This window comes from Empidonax traillii, unplaced genomic scaffold (genome assembly GCF_003031625.1).
Source record: "Empidonax traillii isolate 1590-97213 ecotype Southwest subspecies unplaced genomic scaffold, ASM303162v1 scaffold605:size788243, whole genome shotgun sequence".
Classification (NCBI taxonomy): Eukaryota; Metazoa; Chordata; class Aves; order Passeriformes; family Tyrannidae; genus Empidonax; species Empidonax traillii.
Window position 1 is genome coordinate 145,275 of NW_020955798.1, and position 19,147 is coordinate 164,421.

Sequence of the window (19,147 nt, forward strand, 5' to 3'; positions counted from 1 at the left end):
CCAAATGCTATCCTGGCACAACTCCATTAACAATTTGACCCACCACCTTGCTTTCAGAAAATTTTTATTAAAATTAATTTGCAGAATCTGGAAAGCTATTTGCCCTGTATGTAAACCATGGCATTGTAAATTAGGATTGATTTCCAGGAGCTTAATTTATTGAGATAAAATAGATGCTAGCGAAAAAATCAAAATGTGGTTATTCTACGTTTTGATATATTGATCTTTTAAAAAAGGTGTTTTCCAGCTATTAAGACAGATTTGTCTCAGAGAGACTAATCCCAGAGTGATACCAGAAGAAGGACCTGAATTTGTGACATCTAAGGTAGTTTGTTGTGAATAGTCCTTTGAGAAGTTAGAGTTGATTTTCCTTCCCCCAATATTGTTTGGTTAAAGACATTTTATACTACAGCATCCACTGTGTTTAGTGTCCTTGTTTTCTGTTGGCCTTCAATTTTAGTGTATAGTGTAAATTCCACTATACTTTTCAGTCTTCAGAAAGTCAAGACTGCAGCTGAAGGTTTTCTAAGTACCCCTAACATTCCTAGGAGAGCAAGGTATCAACTATAATATCAACTAAGCTGATACTGGATTGGAAGGAGGAAAAGTGCGCATAAGCAGTGTTTGGCACTTCATATTTACTAAAAATAATTTCTTCCAAATTTCACAATTATTTCTATAACAGAAATGAGACGTTATCCCTTTCATGACATTGACTAATTTAAAATGCAAGACAGAAAGATTTTCATCATGGTGTTTTTCATTCCACATCTTACAGATCAGGTCTGATATGTAGAAATGACGGGCAAAATTATGCTAGGTTTTTAATAAGTATGAATTAACCAAAGACTTGACATGTCTCTGTGGTTTTTTGTTTGTTTGTTTGTTTTGTTTGTTTGTTTTGTTTGTTTTGGTCATTTTTTCTTTTCTTTTTCTTTCCCCTGCAGCTTCTTTGAAGCCCATGCATGACTGTGCCCTGTTTGATTCTTATTCTGAGCCATTGCCAGGCAATCAGCAGACTTGGGACTTCAGTCGGACAGAGGTGAGAAGGCTTAAGCAGGGTGCTTACCTTGCAGAGTGGAGGGGAATAGAGCAGCTTCACAGTGACTGCGCTCTGTGTAGCAGCAGAACTGCAAGTCTCTGAGAGGACTATAGGAGTCTCCAGGCCTCCCATTAAGCCATCTGAAACCCTTCTCTCAGCCATTTCTTTGGTGTGTGGAAAGGGCTGACAGCCTTTTCAAAAGATACTCCCACACAAGAGTTCACAGTAGTCACTGAGGTACTTGGGCAGTGTTGGAGTCTGCAGAGAAGTAGACCTTACCTGTCCTGCAGGGCTGTGTTTGGCCCCCCAGTGTTGGGAACGAGTGGTGAGCGGCAGAGCCCGTGCTGCAGGACGGGCAGTGTGGCACACAGGCAGTGCTCAGGTGTCCTGAGCAATTCTCCTCAGTCTGAATTGATTGAAAATGTGAGGCGTCTGGCACAGAGCCAGAATCATAAAATCATTGCGTTTGGAAAAGATTTCCAAGGTCATCAACTCCGTTAATCCAGCACTGCTTTCTTTGTAGAGGGCAATAAGGTCTCCCTTGACCTTCCTTTTCTCCAGGCTAAACAACCACAGCTCCCTTAACTGCTCCTCAAAGGACTTGTGCTCCAGACCCTCCACCAGCTCCACTGTCCTTTTTTTGACATGCTCCAATGCCCCTCTGGGTGAGGGACTCAGAGCTGAACACAGTAGGTTCAGTTGAAAGGAGCAAGGGGTTTGGACTGGATCTGCAGAGGTGTCTTGCACCCCAACCATTCTGTGATTCCATGAAGACTGATACAAGAAACTTTGAAGACCCTGTGAAGGTGAACTAATCTTGGCCACTAAGTTGTGCCTGAATATTGCAACTCTGAATATATATGCTGTGGGCTTTAAGGGTTCAGTATTTAAGGTAGTTAATCAAATGACAGACTGACTGCAGGAACCAGCCCTTCTGGCACTGCTTCCACGTTTAAAGTAATGGAATGTCATGGCAGCTCAGCAAAGCTGTTCTCCAGTTATTTCCTTCTAATGCCTTGCTCTGGGGAGTTCCTGGATCAGAACCCAGCTGCTCCCTCATCAAATCCATCTTGGTAGTGCTGTCGCCAAACATGATTCTAAGCCTCAGTTGACTACAGTGTTCACTTTGGACAGTGCTGCAGCCAACCTTTTGAGCATGCAGTGTAGAACTGTTAAAAATATATGCAGTATCCCTGGGAGGAGTTGCTCATCTTGCAGCAGCTTGGCCAAAGCACAGCAGTCACACTGGGTTTTGAACGCAGTGCTGCTGGTCTGGTACTGCAGGCTGCTCGTATGCTGGCAGTGTAGGCAGGTCCTTTGCCAGAACAGCCTAGTCCCTTCCTTATGACCTTATAAATGGCTTGCAACCTAATGTATAAAAGAAGATATGGGTATAATAGAGAATTAAATTTTAATTAAAATATAAACAAATATATAATTATGGTTTTTTATACTCATAATTAAAAGCTTCAGTTTATGTTGTCTAAGATAAATGGACTTTAAAATCTCTTCTCAAAACTGATTTGAGAATCATTTTGATATGATTTTTTTTCTGTTCAACTTATGTTTTTATGTTCAGAATTAATACACTGAACGAGTATCATTTGGAAGGTCAGTAATTCATCTCCCATTCATCTCCCTCTGTGGGAAGTGCAGTAATTCAATGTTGCAATATAATTTGTATCGTGGCTCATTGAGGAATTATAGTTTAGAGACTTGATCACTACAGTAAAAATATTACATTATCAATGCAATCCGTTATGCATTATCTCTGTGACTTTGTCTCTTTCCACCTATTACCCATTCATTAATTTAATTTCCAAAGGCCATTTTTACTGTGACTGCTGAGGTACTGCAATAAAATGGAAACAGTTCTTGAATGTATCCATAAAGGAAATAATGGCAGGAGACATGTCACCTGGATGCTAGGCTTTGTTGAACTACAAAACACTGCAATACTGCTGATATTACGCTTGAGAAGGACAAGGGTGACTGATTTTTGTTTACCAAGGAAGTTTTGTCTTCCCAATTTTTTTTCTCAAGTTTTTATCTACCCCTCACTTTTGGTTCTTTTTTACAAGCTTTCTCACTGCCAAAATCTTGAAGATAAAACATGCGATTTCACACTATACACACAAAATGACTGGTTGGGGTTGCTCTGAACTCCCTCAGAAAGTTCACTGAAATTTATGAAAGTCATTCCATTGGTTAAAGCATGCACTGACTCAGGTCTTTAGTCTCATGCTCTTCACTTGAGAGTGTCAAGGCTAGCTATGGATGTGAAATCTTTTACTCATACATTTTCAGAGTCTTCAAGCCATATTTTTGCTGTGTTGCTTTCTCAGAAGTATTAAAGTATCCCATTCCTCAGAAACTTTATAAAACAGATCTAACAGACCTTTAATCTGGGAGTTTTCCTTTTTGAGCTACTGACTTGAGATTTTTGTGGTCTTTTAAAAACACCTACAATATCTAGGTTTCTTAATTAATTTGTTTAGGTCCAGTTTATTTTAGTACATTTTAAGGTCATACCTCCTCCATGCTCCCTGGGGAAAATCCAGCATCACTTAATATTTAGAGAAATGTAGGGTTTCTGACATTTTCTTTATTGTTTTTTTTTGGTCGCAGAGGGCATCCTTGTTCTTACAGATACTGTAGGTAGAATTTGTTCCTCTTTCCTTCTTGCAGGATACACAGTTGCTGAAGTAACGGAAAGTTAAGGAATGAGACCTAGAAGTTCTCTGTTTTCCTATCGGAGGCCTGAATGGACCTCCAACAGATATACTAGTAAAATTTTTTTTTTCCCATCTCAAGGACTGCATGTTGAAAGAAAAGAGTAGTTAAAGGATCAACCACATCAGCCAGAAACCTTTAAAGCATAACCACCAGGCTCTGCAGTATCGCTGGAGTTTTGGCTAGAGAGACTTTTTCCATGGAGACTGACTTTAGTGAAGGAGCTGGAGAAGGTTTCATCAACCCTAAACACAGGTGTTACATGTGGCTCTGTTGGGAGAAGTCTCCTTACATTTAGTCCTTACCTCCTTGTGATTTGCTGTTGAAGTTCTTCTCTAACTAATTCAGGTGTGGAACTGCTGTACCTTGAAAAGCAGATTTATATTGTCTTTCTGTACGTCCTTTATGCTTTTTTACCTGACAAAGCAAATTGTGGTGCAAGGGCAAATGTCACCATTATTTATGTTTATTAGTATTCTTAAATATTTGACTGTGGAAAGGTGTGAACTATACCAATCATTATAAATAAACAGATCTTCTTTCTTTAAGAAGTCATCAGCTGAAGAGAAGATACCTGATAACTCTGCCCTGTTACAAGATGGAAAGAAAGATGACAAACAAGGTATTCAAATAAATAACTATTATTTTTCCATTGGGGATTAAATTCTGTGTATTTTTAGTAAGTCCCTAAGTTTGCTGACAGAAGCAATGGTATGTTTAATTTCTAAGCTGGCTATGTGTTGCTGTAGTTTTAAAGAGACAACTCACTGACAGCAGCTGAGTTAAAGAGAAATAAATGGAGAGGTTTGCTTCAAAATTAATTAAATGTGAATGATGTGAAATGCACCTTCTAAAATATGTCTAGTTTTAAGGATTAGTGTTACACTTCTAATTTAAACAAAAGTCTAGTTGTTATCAGGAATTTTGTAAGAGTAAAGATTACATTGGGTCCAGTTTTGCATTTCCCTTTTTGCAGGAAAGAGCAACACCTTAAAAATTAGTTTTTATTCCTATTTGAAGAAAAACGCCAAACCTGTATTTTCTCTAAAACAAAAGTTTTAGTCAAACATGGAATGAAAAAGCTTCATTCATTTCTCTTGAAATCCATCAGCAGAAAGTCATGAGAAATCTTTTTCCACGCAGTAGCTTCTGTGGCTTCCAGAATTGGCACAGGATCATCACACAGTCATTCATTCCCTTTTATAACCCTTTTTCCCAACCTTTCAGGTTCTTACTTGCTGTCTTTCAATTGTGGAAACAAAACAGTTGTGGGTATTTTGTTGCCTGGTTCTCAGAGCTGCAGATTACGTATTAATTAAAATATAAAATATCTTGACCTCCCAGCTGTCTACACATTAAGGTGCATCAGAGGTGTGGGACCAGGTAGTCCACATTCCTAAATCACCAAGTTTGATAGATTCCTGGTGTCCCTTATCAAGATTGACATGTGTTTGTAAAACATTTTGACAAGTCATCATATTCCAAGAAATTAGTGTTTTGTTGACAAGGTGTTTTGTTGTAAAATTTATAACGAACCATAGGAGGACTTGAAGCTTAAAGGTTATGGCTTTGAAATATCTAGGGAAGATTTACTTTTTACCAAGAGATTCCCCCCTCCCCACCACCATTTAAAAAAGTCACTAGAAACGGTGCATAGGGTTCAGTGGAAGGGGTTAAGCACTCTACCCCCCAAATTATCAGAATTTGAGGTTATTTGACAATTTGGTCATAGATCTTTCTGTTCTTGATTTTTGTGCTCTTAGTGTTACTTGTTTGAGTGCCTGGGTTTTCTGAGGGTATTTGGCTACTTTTCAAGTGTGTTTGGCATTATTAGATGTTCTAATACCAGTTTAGGTGCTCCTTTCTCAGAGCTGATACCTGTAGATTTTACCCACACATACTTAATGATCTTTTTATTATCTTTTTTTTTTCTTAAGCTCTTAAAGTAAGCACTACTCTCAAAACTATACCAAAGGAATTTCAGCACTTGACTGTGAAAACAGGTAAGAAAAAAACATACCATTTGTTACTTACTCTAAAATCTTGACTAAAAATTTTTATATTTAGTAAGCCTAGGGTAATTTTTGGAAGAACCTTTTGCTCTCATTTTACTACTGAAATTAGCTTTTACCTCAGAATGACTACGACTTGCAAGATAAATATTAATTACCACTTCAAATTGTCAAAAGGTTTTCTTCCTTTCTTTCTCTCATTGTTACTGTGTGGGCTCTACATCCATGGGAAATATTTTAACATAGCGGTTTTAAGGACTCTGAAGTTTTTCTGTGCTACAAACAAGATGCAAGAGCATGACTATTGTACCTTTTCATAAAAATCTCATTTAAAGTATAGAATGACTATGTAAGGTTTCAGTAAACATTCTGAAATGGCCTGTTTTCTTTCTGAAAGCTCAGCTTTCATTCTTTGTGTTAAGGAGTTAAAGGACAGGGAGGCTTTTGGAAACACAGACCTGGAGGCACTTAAGACACTGACGCAAGCTTTTGATTCAGGGGGTATTTCTTTGTTGAATCCAACCCCGATTTTCCTCTCCAGCTCCAACATACACTTCTTTTTCCTATCATTCTGGAAAATGTTATTTTTGGAACAGCATATGTCAAAATTACTTAGTTGCTCCAGAAACTTCCTCTGCATTCAGTTCAGTTCCACTGACCTCCCTTGCCTTCCTCTTTGTTAATATTTTTGCTAGTGTGGTATGAATGTTTGTAAGCCCTCCCTGGTCCCAGCCAAGCTAAAATTTGGACTTGCTTTCTTTTCCTTTTGCATAGATGTTTTTACTCTTGAAGATATCCTTGATTAAGAAAATGGACCCCACATGTCTGTCACAGCAGTTTTGTCTTATAGCTCGATTTTTTCATGGCTGCTCAACAGCTGCATGCCTCATTTCCCAACTCTTTTTTTTTTTTTTTTCTGGCTTCTTCCCAAACACTTGGCAGCTGCCAGATTTCCTATCTTCAGCTCCCATTTTTGAGTGATTGCTGCTTCTCCTTCACATACACACACACTCTTGCACTTCCCTCTCAGGGGAAGGGGAGGGTGATTGCAGGACTTGCAGTTCTGTTCTCCTTCCCCCCAGTTTTGCCCAGTAGCGTATAGGGGAGTTTTATTTTCAGTTCAACAAGTCCATCTTCAGTACATTTGGGTAAAAAACCTTCTGTCACCTTCACGTCTCCTTTGCCACCAACCCCTTTTCCACAGTGTCCTTTATCTGCTAGTCTGAGGTCTTCTTGATGCCTCTGTGCTACTCCAGCAGTGTTGCTGTGTTTGTATACCAAGGGAGACAGGGGCAGAGTTTTACTCCACCATCCTGGCTCTTGCTGCTGTAGGGGTTCTGCTCTTGCTGTCCTGCACATTGAGGATTTGAGAAAGCACGTTCTCAGGTTGCATGCTAAAACTGATGGGAGAAGTAAGAATGTTTCTCCGGTGGACTAGATGCAGCACAGTAATTGAGATCTCAGAATCAGTCACCACTCTGAAAGGTCACTGTAATCATTAACCTTCAGCGTGAAAACTCAGTTGGGACGAAGTGGGAGAAATTTTACATGCCTCTTTGGTTATTCATTTGGGCTGTTTTTGCAAACTCAGGGAAGATAATAGCGTTGTGCTTCATTATGTGAAAGTTTTCTTTGCCATCAGAAGGTCTAAAAATTTGAAATCAGTAAGAACTTTATAAATTCATCATCTCTGAATATCTGACCAGTTTATTTAGACTCTAAAGTGCAAGATCATTGTTGAGCTTAGACTTTTCTCAGTATTGAGGGCCAAAATTGTGAGTGTTTTGTGCTTAAACATTTCTCCCTAGGCTACCAGAAAGAGATGAGTTAGTGAGGTTGATTTAGACTAGTGAAGAGTGCTTTGGGTTTTTTTTTTCTTTAGCCACGTGGCATACTTGCACCTTTTACGGTACAGATTTCCTGTAAAGCAAGGAGGCCCCTGATGAGTATAAGATATTAGGCTACAGCCAAAGTTACTGAATTGGCATCCTCAGGAATGCTAAAACGAAGTCGTGTTCTAGGAAGGGTGAAGGAGTAGTTCTACCCCCAAAAGGGGAACCTTCACACTCTCCTGTGAATGAATAAATACAGTTCATAATTGTACGTGACTTTAGTTACTGCAGACCAAGCTGTTCTCTCCACCAGGCTCTGCTACTCCAGGAGTCGTACAAACTTTTGAATAATCAATGTAAATTATTTACTCAACAGTTTTAATTTATACATTTCATGAAAGTTAGGCTTATGTATTCCTAATAACAGACATATGGAAAAGTCATGAGCTGGATAAATAGTTTTGTATGGTCTTGCATGGTTATGTCATGTGTATGTATAAACCTGCACCTCAAACACTAAGTGCGCACAGACTGAACATTCCAAAATAACTGCATATTTTATGAAAATCTTGCCACAATTATTTGTATGTCCTAATAATGAACTACCTGCCTTGTAGTATTTTTTGTATTACACTACTTTGTCTGAAAGGTAAAACTAAGTCTAGGTATTCTGTAATTGTAGCCTTGAATTTCCTGGTTTTTCAAAAGCTTAAAAGAAAATCCTTGGCAGTAGTATTCTATTGCTATAATTTTTTATTAGTAGTCATTTTGGGATTCTCTCTTCCTTATGTGCTTTCCTCTTACCTCAACAGGATGTCCTTGGAGAGTTTGAATGTCAATTTTACCTACGGGTTTTTATATGAAAGATTTTCTAAAAGTATGAACAGAATTAGTCTCGATAAGAAATGGAAAATCTGAAGGTTTTTAAACATGGTTTAGCTTGGAAAGGATTTATACTTCTATTTCTAAGTGGCATATTTAATAATTGTGCATGTAATTTAATAATCAGCAATTTCAGCATTGGAAAATTGGGTCATATGGCTGTAGGGAAGCAATGTCTGAAGTTGTATTCTCTGGGAGTTTGACACAGAGAGAGGGAGGAGGATTATCACCACTGCATATTTTAATATAAATTGTCTTTCCTTCCTTTAGTTGCTAGGAAGAGTTTGTTGCACAGAAATCTGGAATGACAGTGAGCCAGTTTGTTCATGACGATAATCTTGGCTTATAAGTGGACATTTGTGTCACTGCCAGCTGCATTTGGGTTTATTCCATCCAAAGCACCAACTGCACTGTGTTTCCTTAAAAGCAGTTTCTTTTATGAAGATCTAGTGTGTGACTGTACATGTGCCATATGCTGCTACTTGTGTTTTGTGACCCTAAAGCCTCCTATGGAGAGTCTGTGCAGTACGACAGTGCAAGCCATTCAAAACTCGGTATTTACCAACTGCTACCACTGTTAGTTCCCACTCTTGTGTTTTGGGGGATCTGTCATATTCTCCAGTAGTGCTGTATAGAAGCTGGTGATAAATGTCTGACTTGGAAGTAGGCATATATCTGAAGGAAGCTGGAAACTGAGAATTATTTTTTTCCCCAACATACTTGTTTCTCTTAAGTGTTGTACCTTGATTAGCAGATGGGGAAAAGTAAAGGGATTTGCTTTGTGTTGCGTTGGAATCATTGATGCTGCTGTAATACCTTGAGGATATCTCAGTGGGATGAATTTGAAAGCAATCACGCAGATATGTTTTCTCAAAATTATCTGATGTTAGTAAGGCGAGTTATAGAAAAGATGATGGAAACCAAGCAACAGCCTCAAGGAATTACCCAGAGAAGATAAATCAGCACTGTTGTTTTCCTGTCACGTAAGACCTGCATGTGGCAGGATATTCAGAATTCATCCAAATAAAATCCCCTCATTTTTATATTGATAGAAATGTGTTTGATCAACATTTAGACTTGAAAGCTTTCTACATTCAAATATCTTTCCTTCCCAATGTCAAAACGATCTCAACCTGATATGTTAATTTTTTTTAATGAGTCATGAGATAATGTACATTTATACTATTTCAGGTATTTAGGTAGGACATAGATGTTTGTGCTTTTGGAAGCAGGACCACTAATAGATACCTGAACTAAAAATAAGATACTTTCTGTAAAAAGTTTATGCTGTTTCTTATGGTGGTTTGTCATAACTACACCCATGAGTACAGGTCAGAGCTGCCAGACCTATTGCTTTTCCTGTATTCTGGTAAGTATGTTAAAAAGATGAAGCTCTGCCTATATGTGGGCTTATGAATTCTTAGGACATTCACACACTACAAAAGGAAAGGGGAAGGAGAAGTGAAAATCAATCCCCATTACTCATGTAAGATGAGCATACTCTCACATCCACATTTGCAACACTCATGTTTTTAGTGAACACTGATTCTGCAGCTAAAGGTATTTTTTTAAAATATGATGTTTTAGCTGTTCTTTTTTCTTTTCTGTTCCAGCTCCTCAGGAATCTAATGCACTTAAAGCCAGACCACGATCCAGGTACTGCTTTCACTTCTATTTCAGGAGAAATAAACACCTCTGGTGATAGACACAAAGCATAAGAAATGGTGTGTTTTGTTGTTTGGTTTTTTATTTTTTTTTTTTTTTAAATTGGTGTGGTGCTGGAAATACAGCTCAGATCAGACAGATTTACCAGGAGGAATCTGTAAGCTATAGACCCTACATAAGTAATGCCCTGGGGCCCCATGATCTCTGATCATATGGTGCTGGAAGTTTTGCCTGTCTGCCCAGCCCTGCTCTCTTGTCAAGGTGGTGACTGCCTCCAACCCCGCCCCAGGGGCTTCCTGGCAGGACAGCTGGGACCACCCCATTGCTGGGAACGTCCTCTGCAATTTTGTGCTCTTGAAACCTGCAGGGTGGTTTCATATGGAGGGAGACACTGCACGTTCCCACAGAAACAACAGTAGTAGCTCAGCTCTCTGGTGTGGGTGAGTGAATCCTTTTGTTGGCATGTGTGTACTTGGCTACAGTTGGTTGATGTGTGATGGGAGGACTTACAGGCTGACACTGTTGTGCTATAAGTGACATGCATTGAACTTGGATATTTGAAAGAAAAGGGAGAACCTGTGCCAGAAAATATAGTGTATAAATGGATTGCATCTTGGGTTTGGCTGTTCACCTACTGATTTATAAGCATATTGTTAATTCACCTTCAAACTTTTCTTCTTTGGTGCCAGTTAGAGGATTCCTTTTGGGTTTGTTTTTTTTTTTTTTTTTCCCTTGGGTAATGAGAGTATAAACAGGATCTCCCTGCTTACAAGCTTGTCTAAGCCTGCTAGTAAGAGAGGGTCAGCTATAGGCATGATGATTACAGATTGAAATCCTGTCTTCCTACATGGGAAGGCTGAACTGCTTCATGTGCCTGTTTTTCTGCAGCTAGCCAAAGATTTTTAGTTTTAGCACAGTTTTAAATTTTCTTCCTATGTTACTGGATTGCAAATACTCAAAAAATGTGCAAAAATGCATTAAAACAGCAAATGCTTAAGCTCATAAAAAGTCACCTAAATGTAACCATCACATATGAATGACTGTCTTCATCTGACTGTGTGTCACTGCTTCAATGCAGAAGTTGAGTCTAAAGATGCCTCAGCACATCCTTGAATTCAGACCTGTTGTGCTTATTGAAAAATGGGATGAAATGCCACAGCTGGATTTATTTTTCTCTTCAAAAATTGATTGACATGTTAAAAAAAGTGTATTAATGGACTTTAAACACCTGATTGGAATATATTCAGTAACTGAGAAAAGAGGTAAAAACACTGAAAGAATTTGTGATGTGAATAGTAAATCTAATAAACTTGGTGATGATGATAAACAAATACAATTATTGGTGGCTTTTCCAGGAGGTCCTTAAAACTGATTCAGTGAGTGAGGAGGAATCTGACAGTCCTATGTCAGGCAATGTTAGAGAAGGAAGTAAATCAGGCAGTCCTGTGTCTGGCAGAACTAGGGGAAGACGATAGAGTGATTAAGGCTCCTTTAAGACGAGCTTTGGGACCAGCTGGGAAAGCCATCCATGTGCATGTACTGTTTACTAACTGATTGATTGACTTGGAAACGGAATGCTGGATGTTATTGTAACAGTCCTGATGGGATGTATAGTGGTATTAAGTCTGTGATGATGACACATAACCCCAGCTGGGGAGATACACAAGCTTTGTTACAATATCTGTTTATTCGTGTAGCAAAAAAAGAGCAGTTTTAGAAAAAGAAAAGGAAGGACTGAGTGTGGGGGGAAATGGAGGGGATAGATCAGAAAATTTGGAATACCAAATCTTGAACAACTTCTCCCTAAAGAAGATCCTGAATGGGATCTGAATGAAGATGTTGGATTAAAAGGAATAAAAATATATCAGATGTTGATTTTATATGGAATTCAGAATGGAGTGGAGAAACCTAAGAGTCTTGTGAAGTTGTATGAGGTAAAGCAGGGAGACAGAGCATCTCCATCAGCTTTTTTGAGCGGTTGTGTGAAGTGGCTCGTAAATGGACAGACTTGGAGAGTGAGGGTAATAGGATGTTGTTCAGTATATGCTTTTTATTGGACAGTCAGCACTGGATATAAGGAGCCTGTTTGGCAAAAAATATTGCCCGTTTCCCATTAGTGAGAGTTATTTCTGTTTTACTCAAATGTGCTTTTGGTCTTGCCCTGACATGCATAATGTGTTGCAGTGAGTGTAATGTCTCACAGTGTCAGTGCTCGTTTTGAGCAAAGTCTCCTCCTTACAGGAGAACTGTAACTACAACAACTGAAAAATACTGGACAGTGTTCAGCAAAATCAAAATTCTTAGCAAATGCACCACCCTTAATTGGGATTAATTGATGTGTGAGGGCCTGGAAAGGTGTACTGAGCCATGTATTTGACCAGTTTTGGTCATCTTTGGAGCTATTCAGTTTTTCTGGATTTTGTGGAATTTAGTGACTGTATGCTATGAAAATTTTTTTCTAATAGAATTTTTATAAATTATAAAATGTGTACTTGCAAGAAGTATGTTGAAGCTATATCTGTATAAACAGTCCCCTTGCAGTTGGAAAAGGCAACAGAAGCTCTAAGGGGTGTGTGTATGGGGAATTTTACTTGGATTTCTTCAAAACAGTTGCTGCAATTTTTGTGTTGACAAAGTTACATAAGAAGGCCTGAGGCTGTGTTACAAAAGGCCTTAAAAAATACTAGCCCTGTAATCATGACTCGTTCCTTTCTCCAGACACTTGGGTCTCTCTGTTGCCAAATAAATCTGTCTTGTTATAAGGGAGAACTTCCAGTCATTAGGGCAAGGAATTTCCACCATGAACCTGAGTTCTGGTCAGTGCATTTTTAGGTAGTAATCACTGTAACTGTGTAAAATTAATTTTTGAAATAAAACATTTTCTGCTTTTCCCCTGCCTGTTTTTCCTTAGGTCTTATTCTAGCACATCAATAGAAGATGCCATGAAAAAGGGAGAAGAGCCCCCTACTCCACCTCCAAGGCCACAGAAATCGCATTCCAGAGCTTCCTCTTTGGATCTGAACAGAATATTTCAGCAAAACACACAAGGTGAAGTTTGCTTTCTCTCCTGTTTTTGAGACCTTTTAGGTTAGCCATGTGCTTGGCAACGTGATGTGTTTGTACAAATGCTTGACAATATGTGCACATGCTGGCCTTTGCTGCAGACAGTGATGCACTACAGAAGAGGAGTATTTGCACTTGGTTGTGTTACGTCGCCACTGAGGGGAAAAATCACTGTTGCTGTAATTAAGGTGATTATAATGTTTTCTGGCACAATACTGGGAAGCTTAACATATGGTAGTCTGTCATCATTGACTGTTTATAACTAGGCTGGCTGTTTAGACAGCTCTCATCAGTAACTGCAGTATAATTGATTTTTATTACTGTTTATTTTTTGTAGTTCAGAAGCAGTAAGAAAACTCTTAATGTTTAAACTGGGAGAAGGAAAGCAAACATTTTTGATGTAAAGTCTACCATATGTGTACGGACAATCAAAAAACAGTCTTTGAGTAAAAAGAAAGGGTAATTTCTTTTGACACAGGTGCATGTTGAGGGGAGAGAAAGAAAATGTAGAATAGTAGATGGGGAGGACTGAAAGAAAATGGCTTTTCAGCAAGTTAGTGTTCAAGTGTGCCTCTTGCCTTGCACAGTGAGCAGTGAAAAGAGGAGCTGTTTGTTCAGGGCAGCAGTCATCCAGCATTGCTGTGCTTCAGCAGTGTCCTTGAACCACGGCAGAGGTTTATATGGGGCACACCAATCATCTGACTCAAGGACCAAGTTAAACATGGTCATGCTTATGCTTCAGAAGAAAGCCAAGGTTTGACTGTGTCCAGAAATGTTTAACTGGGCTCTGTAATGTGGTTTTGAAGTAGAATTGTTCTGCCTCTTGCTATGTGGGACTTTTTTTGTGCAAACACTAAAGAGAATTCAAGAGTCCTTCTGTGTGTGCTGAACCCTGAAACTCAATAGGAATAAAATTGTTTGGTGGGGTTTTTTTTCTTACACAGAGAAGTAGTTCCTTATCTTTGACTATGGTTCCTGTTGAGGGATGTGTTGCTTCCAATTTTGATTTTGTTATACATCCAAATAAAACCCCAAACAGAGCCAAGTACCCATTTTCTAAGGCAGCAAATCTTCTCAGAATCCAGATAATGAGTATAACTGGAAGGAAATAAACTTGGATTTAAGTTTTGCTTGGAACACAAATGAAAGAAGAATGTAAATTCCCAAAGAAGTCATTCTGTGAATGAAAATTAACATCTTGTTTTTGCAATGGAACATTTTGAAAGTCATTATTACTTTTGAAGTAACATAACACTCTCAGGCACATGATATGATTCTTGGGATGTCCAGCGCAGGGCCAGGAGTTGGACTTTGGTGATCCGTTTGTGTCCCTTCCAAATCAGGATATTTTATGAGTCTATATATGTCCAACATGATTAGAATAGTTCTATTTTAGCACATTAACTTTTGTCCCACTAGTTCTAGTTCACAAATAATAGTTATTTGGGAAGTTTGGTGGATAAATCTGCTTCCAGACCTACAAAGGAGTGCTCAGTAGTATTGAGTTCTGTTTTCAGTTCCACACAGGTCATGTTGATCTATAGGTGTCACTTCTCTAATTGTAAAGCCATCTGTAGTTTGGAGCATTGGTTTTGTTTATTCCCTTTTTAAAGCACAGAAAAAAGAGAAATATCTTTTCTTCAAGTAAATTTAGTCAAAGACTGTGGCAGATCCTTGTTGTGGGCAGGGGTTGGTTGTTATGTTGTTTTTTGGTTTTTTTTGGTTTTTTTTTCCAGTGGTTTTTTGGTTTGGGTTTTTTTTTTTTGTTACTCATTTACTGCTGCTGTATCATGTTTGTCACCATCTTATTATGCCTCTCTCCTGGCAAGCATACACACAGAACATTTATTCATGATGGCTGGGATGTCTAGCAATGCATTAACCACAGAAACTGTGCTTTAAAATTGTGAAGTTGGGATGTAACTGGACTTGAAAGAGGCACCTTCATTCATACTTCCTAGCTGTAGTCCTCTGGGATGCTGTAACTAGAGTTACCTAGGAAAAACATAAAAAAAGCGAGAGAACTTATTGAAAGGTCCCACTTTCTCAAATATCCATATATGAATTTCTGTTAGGAGATGTCAAGAGACAGAAATCTCTTTTTTTTTAAATTCATGTAGACTTTATGTTAGCATCTGAGGATCTGAAAAATACTGCTAGATTCTCCATGTTGAATGTGTAATCTCTGGCATTTGGGCTGTGTATGTATTAAGAAAATACTTGGCTAGAATGTATGCATTCCTGGAAGGACAACAGCAGGCTTTAAGTAGAAACAAAAATGTCAGTTTAAATGCATACTTGACTTGATGTACATCTTTCATTTCTTCTTTAGCCCGCTCTCTGGTTATTTACAAGCCAAGAGCTTCCAGAGTAAGACCTGGGTATTGAGGGGGCCAAAACTGGGGCAGCTCAGAACCTGTCAGTCCTGCAGCAGAGCCCCCAGCAGTAAGCTAGAACCTGTTCTTGGGGTAACTCTGGGGCTGGAGCAAGTCTCAGCTTAAGTATTAAAACCCAAAAATGCATCCTTTGTCTTCTGGTGTTTTGCTCAGTTATGTTTTCTGCCCATGACAGCTACTTAAAGATTTAATTCTGGGCCATTAATAGGCAGTGTCAGCAGTCTGGGTCTTGTTAGATTCATACAGATGCCTCTGAAACACATTTTATTTCCATTTAGTTTAATTTCTGAATCACATAATCACTTTTAATTAACAGTTCTGTTGAACAAAGGATACTTCTTGGGAAAAGAGAATTTTCTTTGATGAAACAACAGAATTGTCATGAACGGTACAGTTTTGTGTTGTTCTGGAAGCAGGTTGAACATTGCTGTGTAATTCAATAAAACAGCCATATAACTATTTACAAATGAATTTTTGACTGAAGGTTTTCAGCGCTTATTTGCTTTTGAAACTCACCTCCTGCTGTGGCTGTCCCTGCAGTGAAGAACGTGTGGAATGCAGGCACCGTTTTCTGTGTCAGCTCGTAAGGAAACACTCATTGTAACCTTTATTTGCTCCTTCTGGGGTGCTGGTTTCAGCCAGCAGTGTGGGGCTAATTTTGGGGGCTTTTTCTGCCTTGTAAAATATGAGGTGTTAAGGTCCACACTTGGTCAGGGGAATCACAGAAAGCATTTTGCTGCAAGTGCGGTGTTCTCTGTTACAGATGATGTTTTCCTGATTACAGTCAGATCTGTAACCTCTGCTTAGCATTGCTGCACTAGTGATGGCTGCCAAACAAGAAAACATCCCTTTTGCTCTAAACTTAGTGTTCACAGTAGAGGAACAAAGGAAGAGATTTATTGGTGGGCATCAGCATTCCCATAAGTGATATAAATGTGTCTGCACATCACTTCTGTACTGCTTCATATGCATGTTTCTCATGCAGTTTAAAGTGGTACTTTTATTGTTAAGACTCAGTCAGTACAATCTTCTTTCTGCACCCTTTCATTTTCATTAGTGCTAGGGGAAAACTGTGTTCAGCATCGTATTTTATCCTCTTTTTCATACCTTTGAAGAAGACTTCATTACTTCCTTTACTCCATCAAACTCTGATTATTTCATTCCATTAAAACATCTTTTCCTTGAGCATAAAGACTTGGTGGATTTTGTTTGCCAAATGTGGAGATTTGTGAATAGTTAGACGTATGTTGAGATGTTTTTCCATATTTGCCTAACTACAGTCAAATTCTTTGTATTTCTGAGTCGTTTAAATCTATGTGTCAAACAAAACCATTCTGTAATTCTGTAGGAAACAGGATTTTGAGAATTAAAATGATGGTTGCTCTGATTTCATATGTTTTGATACAAACAAGCCCAAATAGTTACCATAATACAGTTTTTCCAGTTGTTTACAGCAATATCTCTTCAGCTAGATTGTCTTTTTAGTTTGGTGAGCCAAATGTAGGTGACTTTCCCTTTTATGTATGTGGAACTGGTACCAAAAAACCTGTGAAATTTAACCAAGATGAGCATGATTACTGTATTATCTTCTGTATTCTTTTATGTGTAATTGTATTTACTAGGAAATGTCTGTGTTCATTGAGGTTAGCTGTCTTCAAGACAGTTACTAAAGACAAGCTTTTAAGAAGTGATGCAGGGAGTTATGTTTTTGTGTTACCATAAATACAGATTTCTTAACTAAAATTTTTTTTTGAAAGCCAAATTACATGGGGCAACTTAAAATAGTAATGTTCTTTTTTAAGGCTGAATTTATATCACAGTGAATTAAATTAAGTAATGAATTTTCAGGACTTCTTTCACTGCTTTTGTATTAGTCGTGGTTTATTAAAATCCACCTACTTTCTTGGGTTTTGCTCATGGTGTAGTACTGTGCTGTCTTGTGTGTTACTGTGTTGAGTTTATTAATCAGACCATTAAACGTTAAATTAGGAAGAAGACAATTCTGAAGGACCTTTATTTTAGAATAATAACAAATACCATCAGCAAAACATGCCATTTCATGGATGTTGTTTGCATAGTTACAAGAGCTGTGATGTTGCAAGCTTCGTCAGGAGTGTAGTCAAGTTAGTGACTTTGATTGTAAGGGTTGTTACAAATTTAAATTAAAAATGTCTTATGTATAAAACGCAGAACACAAAATTGGGCTGCTTATCATATTTTTCTCTGGCTGTGAAATGCTTTTTTAAAATAATTGCTGCAAAAATATTTTTTGGATTTGGAGAATAGATTTTTTTCTTTTCTTTTGGGACACAGTTCCTGATCTGTTACTGGAGCTGCTGTTTTCTTCTGGTCCTGTTCCCCTTCTGCATATATGTGATCACTGAACTGAGCTTATTCTGAATAAACTATTAATGTCATCTTTCTGATTTGAATGAAAGAGTTTTATGCCTTTCAGTCTTTCAGAAGTTTTTATGAAGGATTTATGTGTTTACAACTATGTAACTTATTTCTTTGCCCAACTGGATAAGGACATAAGTAAGGTTGAATAAGATGGAGAAAACAGTGACAACATCAATGGATGAATGGTTCTTACATGAAAGGAATTTGATGGAGTAACTTATTTTGCATTTTTAGATTTTTAAGTTTTTATGTCTGTCTGTAAGAGGTGAGTCCAGAGAGTACTTTACTTCAGTAGTCATACCAGCCTTTCAAGTGTAGCTGTTCCTTTACAATTTGTGTAAATAAATGGAACTTTTTAAAAATTATTTTCCCATTTATCTAATCTTAGCTCTTTCAGGGACTGAGGAATGATTTGCAGTCTGTTTTCATTCTGTTGCAGGTTGTTAAAAATTAAATTTTAATCAAAAAACTCTTCTACAGAAAATTGTAAAGGTTGAAATGTTCTTGACTGACCCTACCAGCCCCACAGACCTTTCTCATGATCCCATGTGGGTTACTCTGTTCCATGAAAAAAACATTGGTCCACTGTGGAACAGCTTTATAGGTTAAAAAAAAGAGGATCTGCTGTTTCTCACGTGGAACAGTGGTCAAGCTACCTCCCTTGTGGGGAAGACCCTGGAGATGCAGATGTCCCCAAAAAGTGTATAATGCCACATGTGGGACCAGAGGGGTGATGGCTGGTAGCCTGCTGCTCTTCCTGGCTCCCATGTGCTTTACCGACTGTATCCATGCTTGAAATGGCCACAGGCAGTAAGTGCCGGAGCCTCCAGCATTTACTGTGCCAATCTCCAGAGGTGAGAAGCTCTGGCAACAGGGATCTGTGGGAGGTAGGTGGAGGGACTGTGCCTCCCTGTGGGTGGAGAATGAAGCTAAATGCGAAGTGAGACAGGACAAAATCTTGAGTAGTTTTGTTTTGGGGGGAAGGGAGAAACAGTCCCCAAATAGAAACATACAGGAAAGGAAAGGGTAAATAGTAACTAGAAAATTAAATGGTTTAGAGAACGAAGAACAGGAAGAGCAAAATACAGATGCTGTGGACTGACATATGATGCAACGCAGAAA

General features: G+C 38.4%; 1 protein-coding gene across 1 annotated transcript in view; it reads left to right on the forward strand.

Annotated features, from left to right (window-relative positions):
* The window catches only part of REPS2 (RALBP1 associated Eps domain containing 2), a 91,807-nt gene that overhangs the window by 45,884 nt on the left and 26,776 nt on the right, over positions 1-19,147 (forward strand). Inside the window, exons 9-13 of the mRNA XM_027898570.1 lie at positions 948-1,042; positions 4,325-4,397; positions 5,713-5,778; positions 10,115-10,157; positions 13,078-13,214. Of these exons, the coding sequence (XP_027754371.1) occupies positions 948-1,042; positions 4,325-4,397; positions 5,713-5,778; positions 10,115-10,157; positions 13,078-13,214 (414 nt within the window). The remainder of the gene's footprint in view (positions 1-947; positions 1,043-4,324; positions 4,398-5,712; positions 5,779-10,114; positions 10,158-13,077; positions 13,215-19,147) is intronic.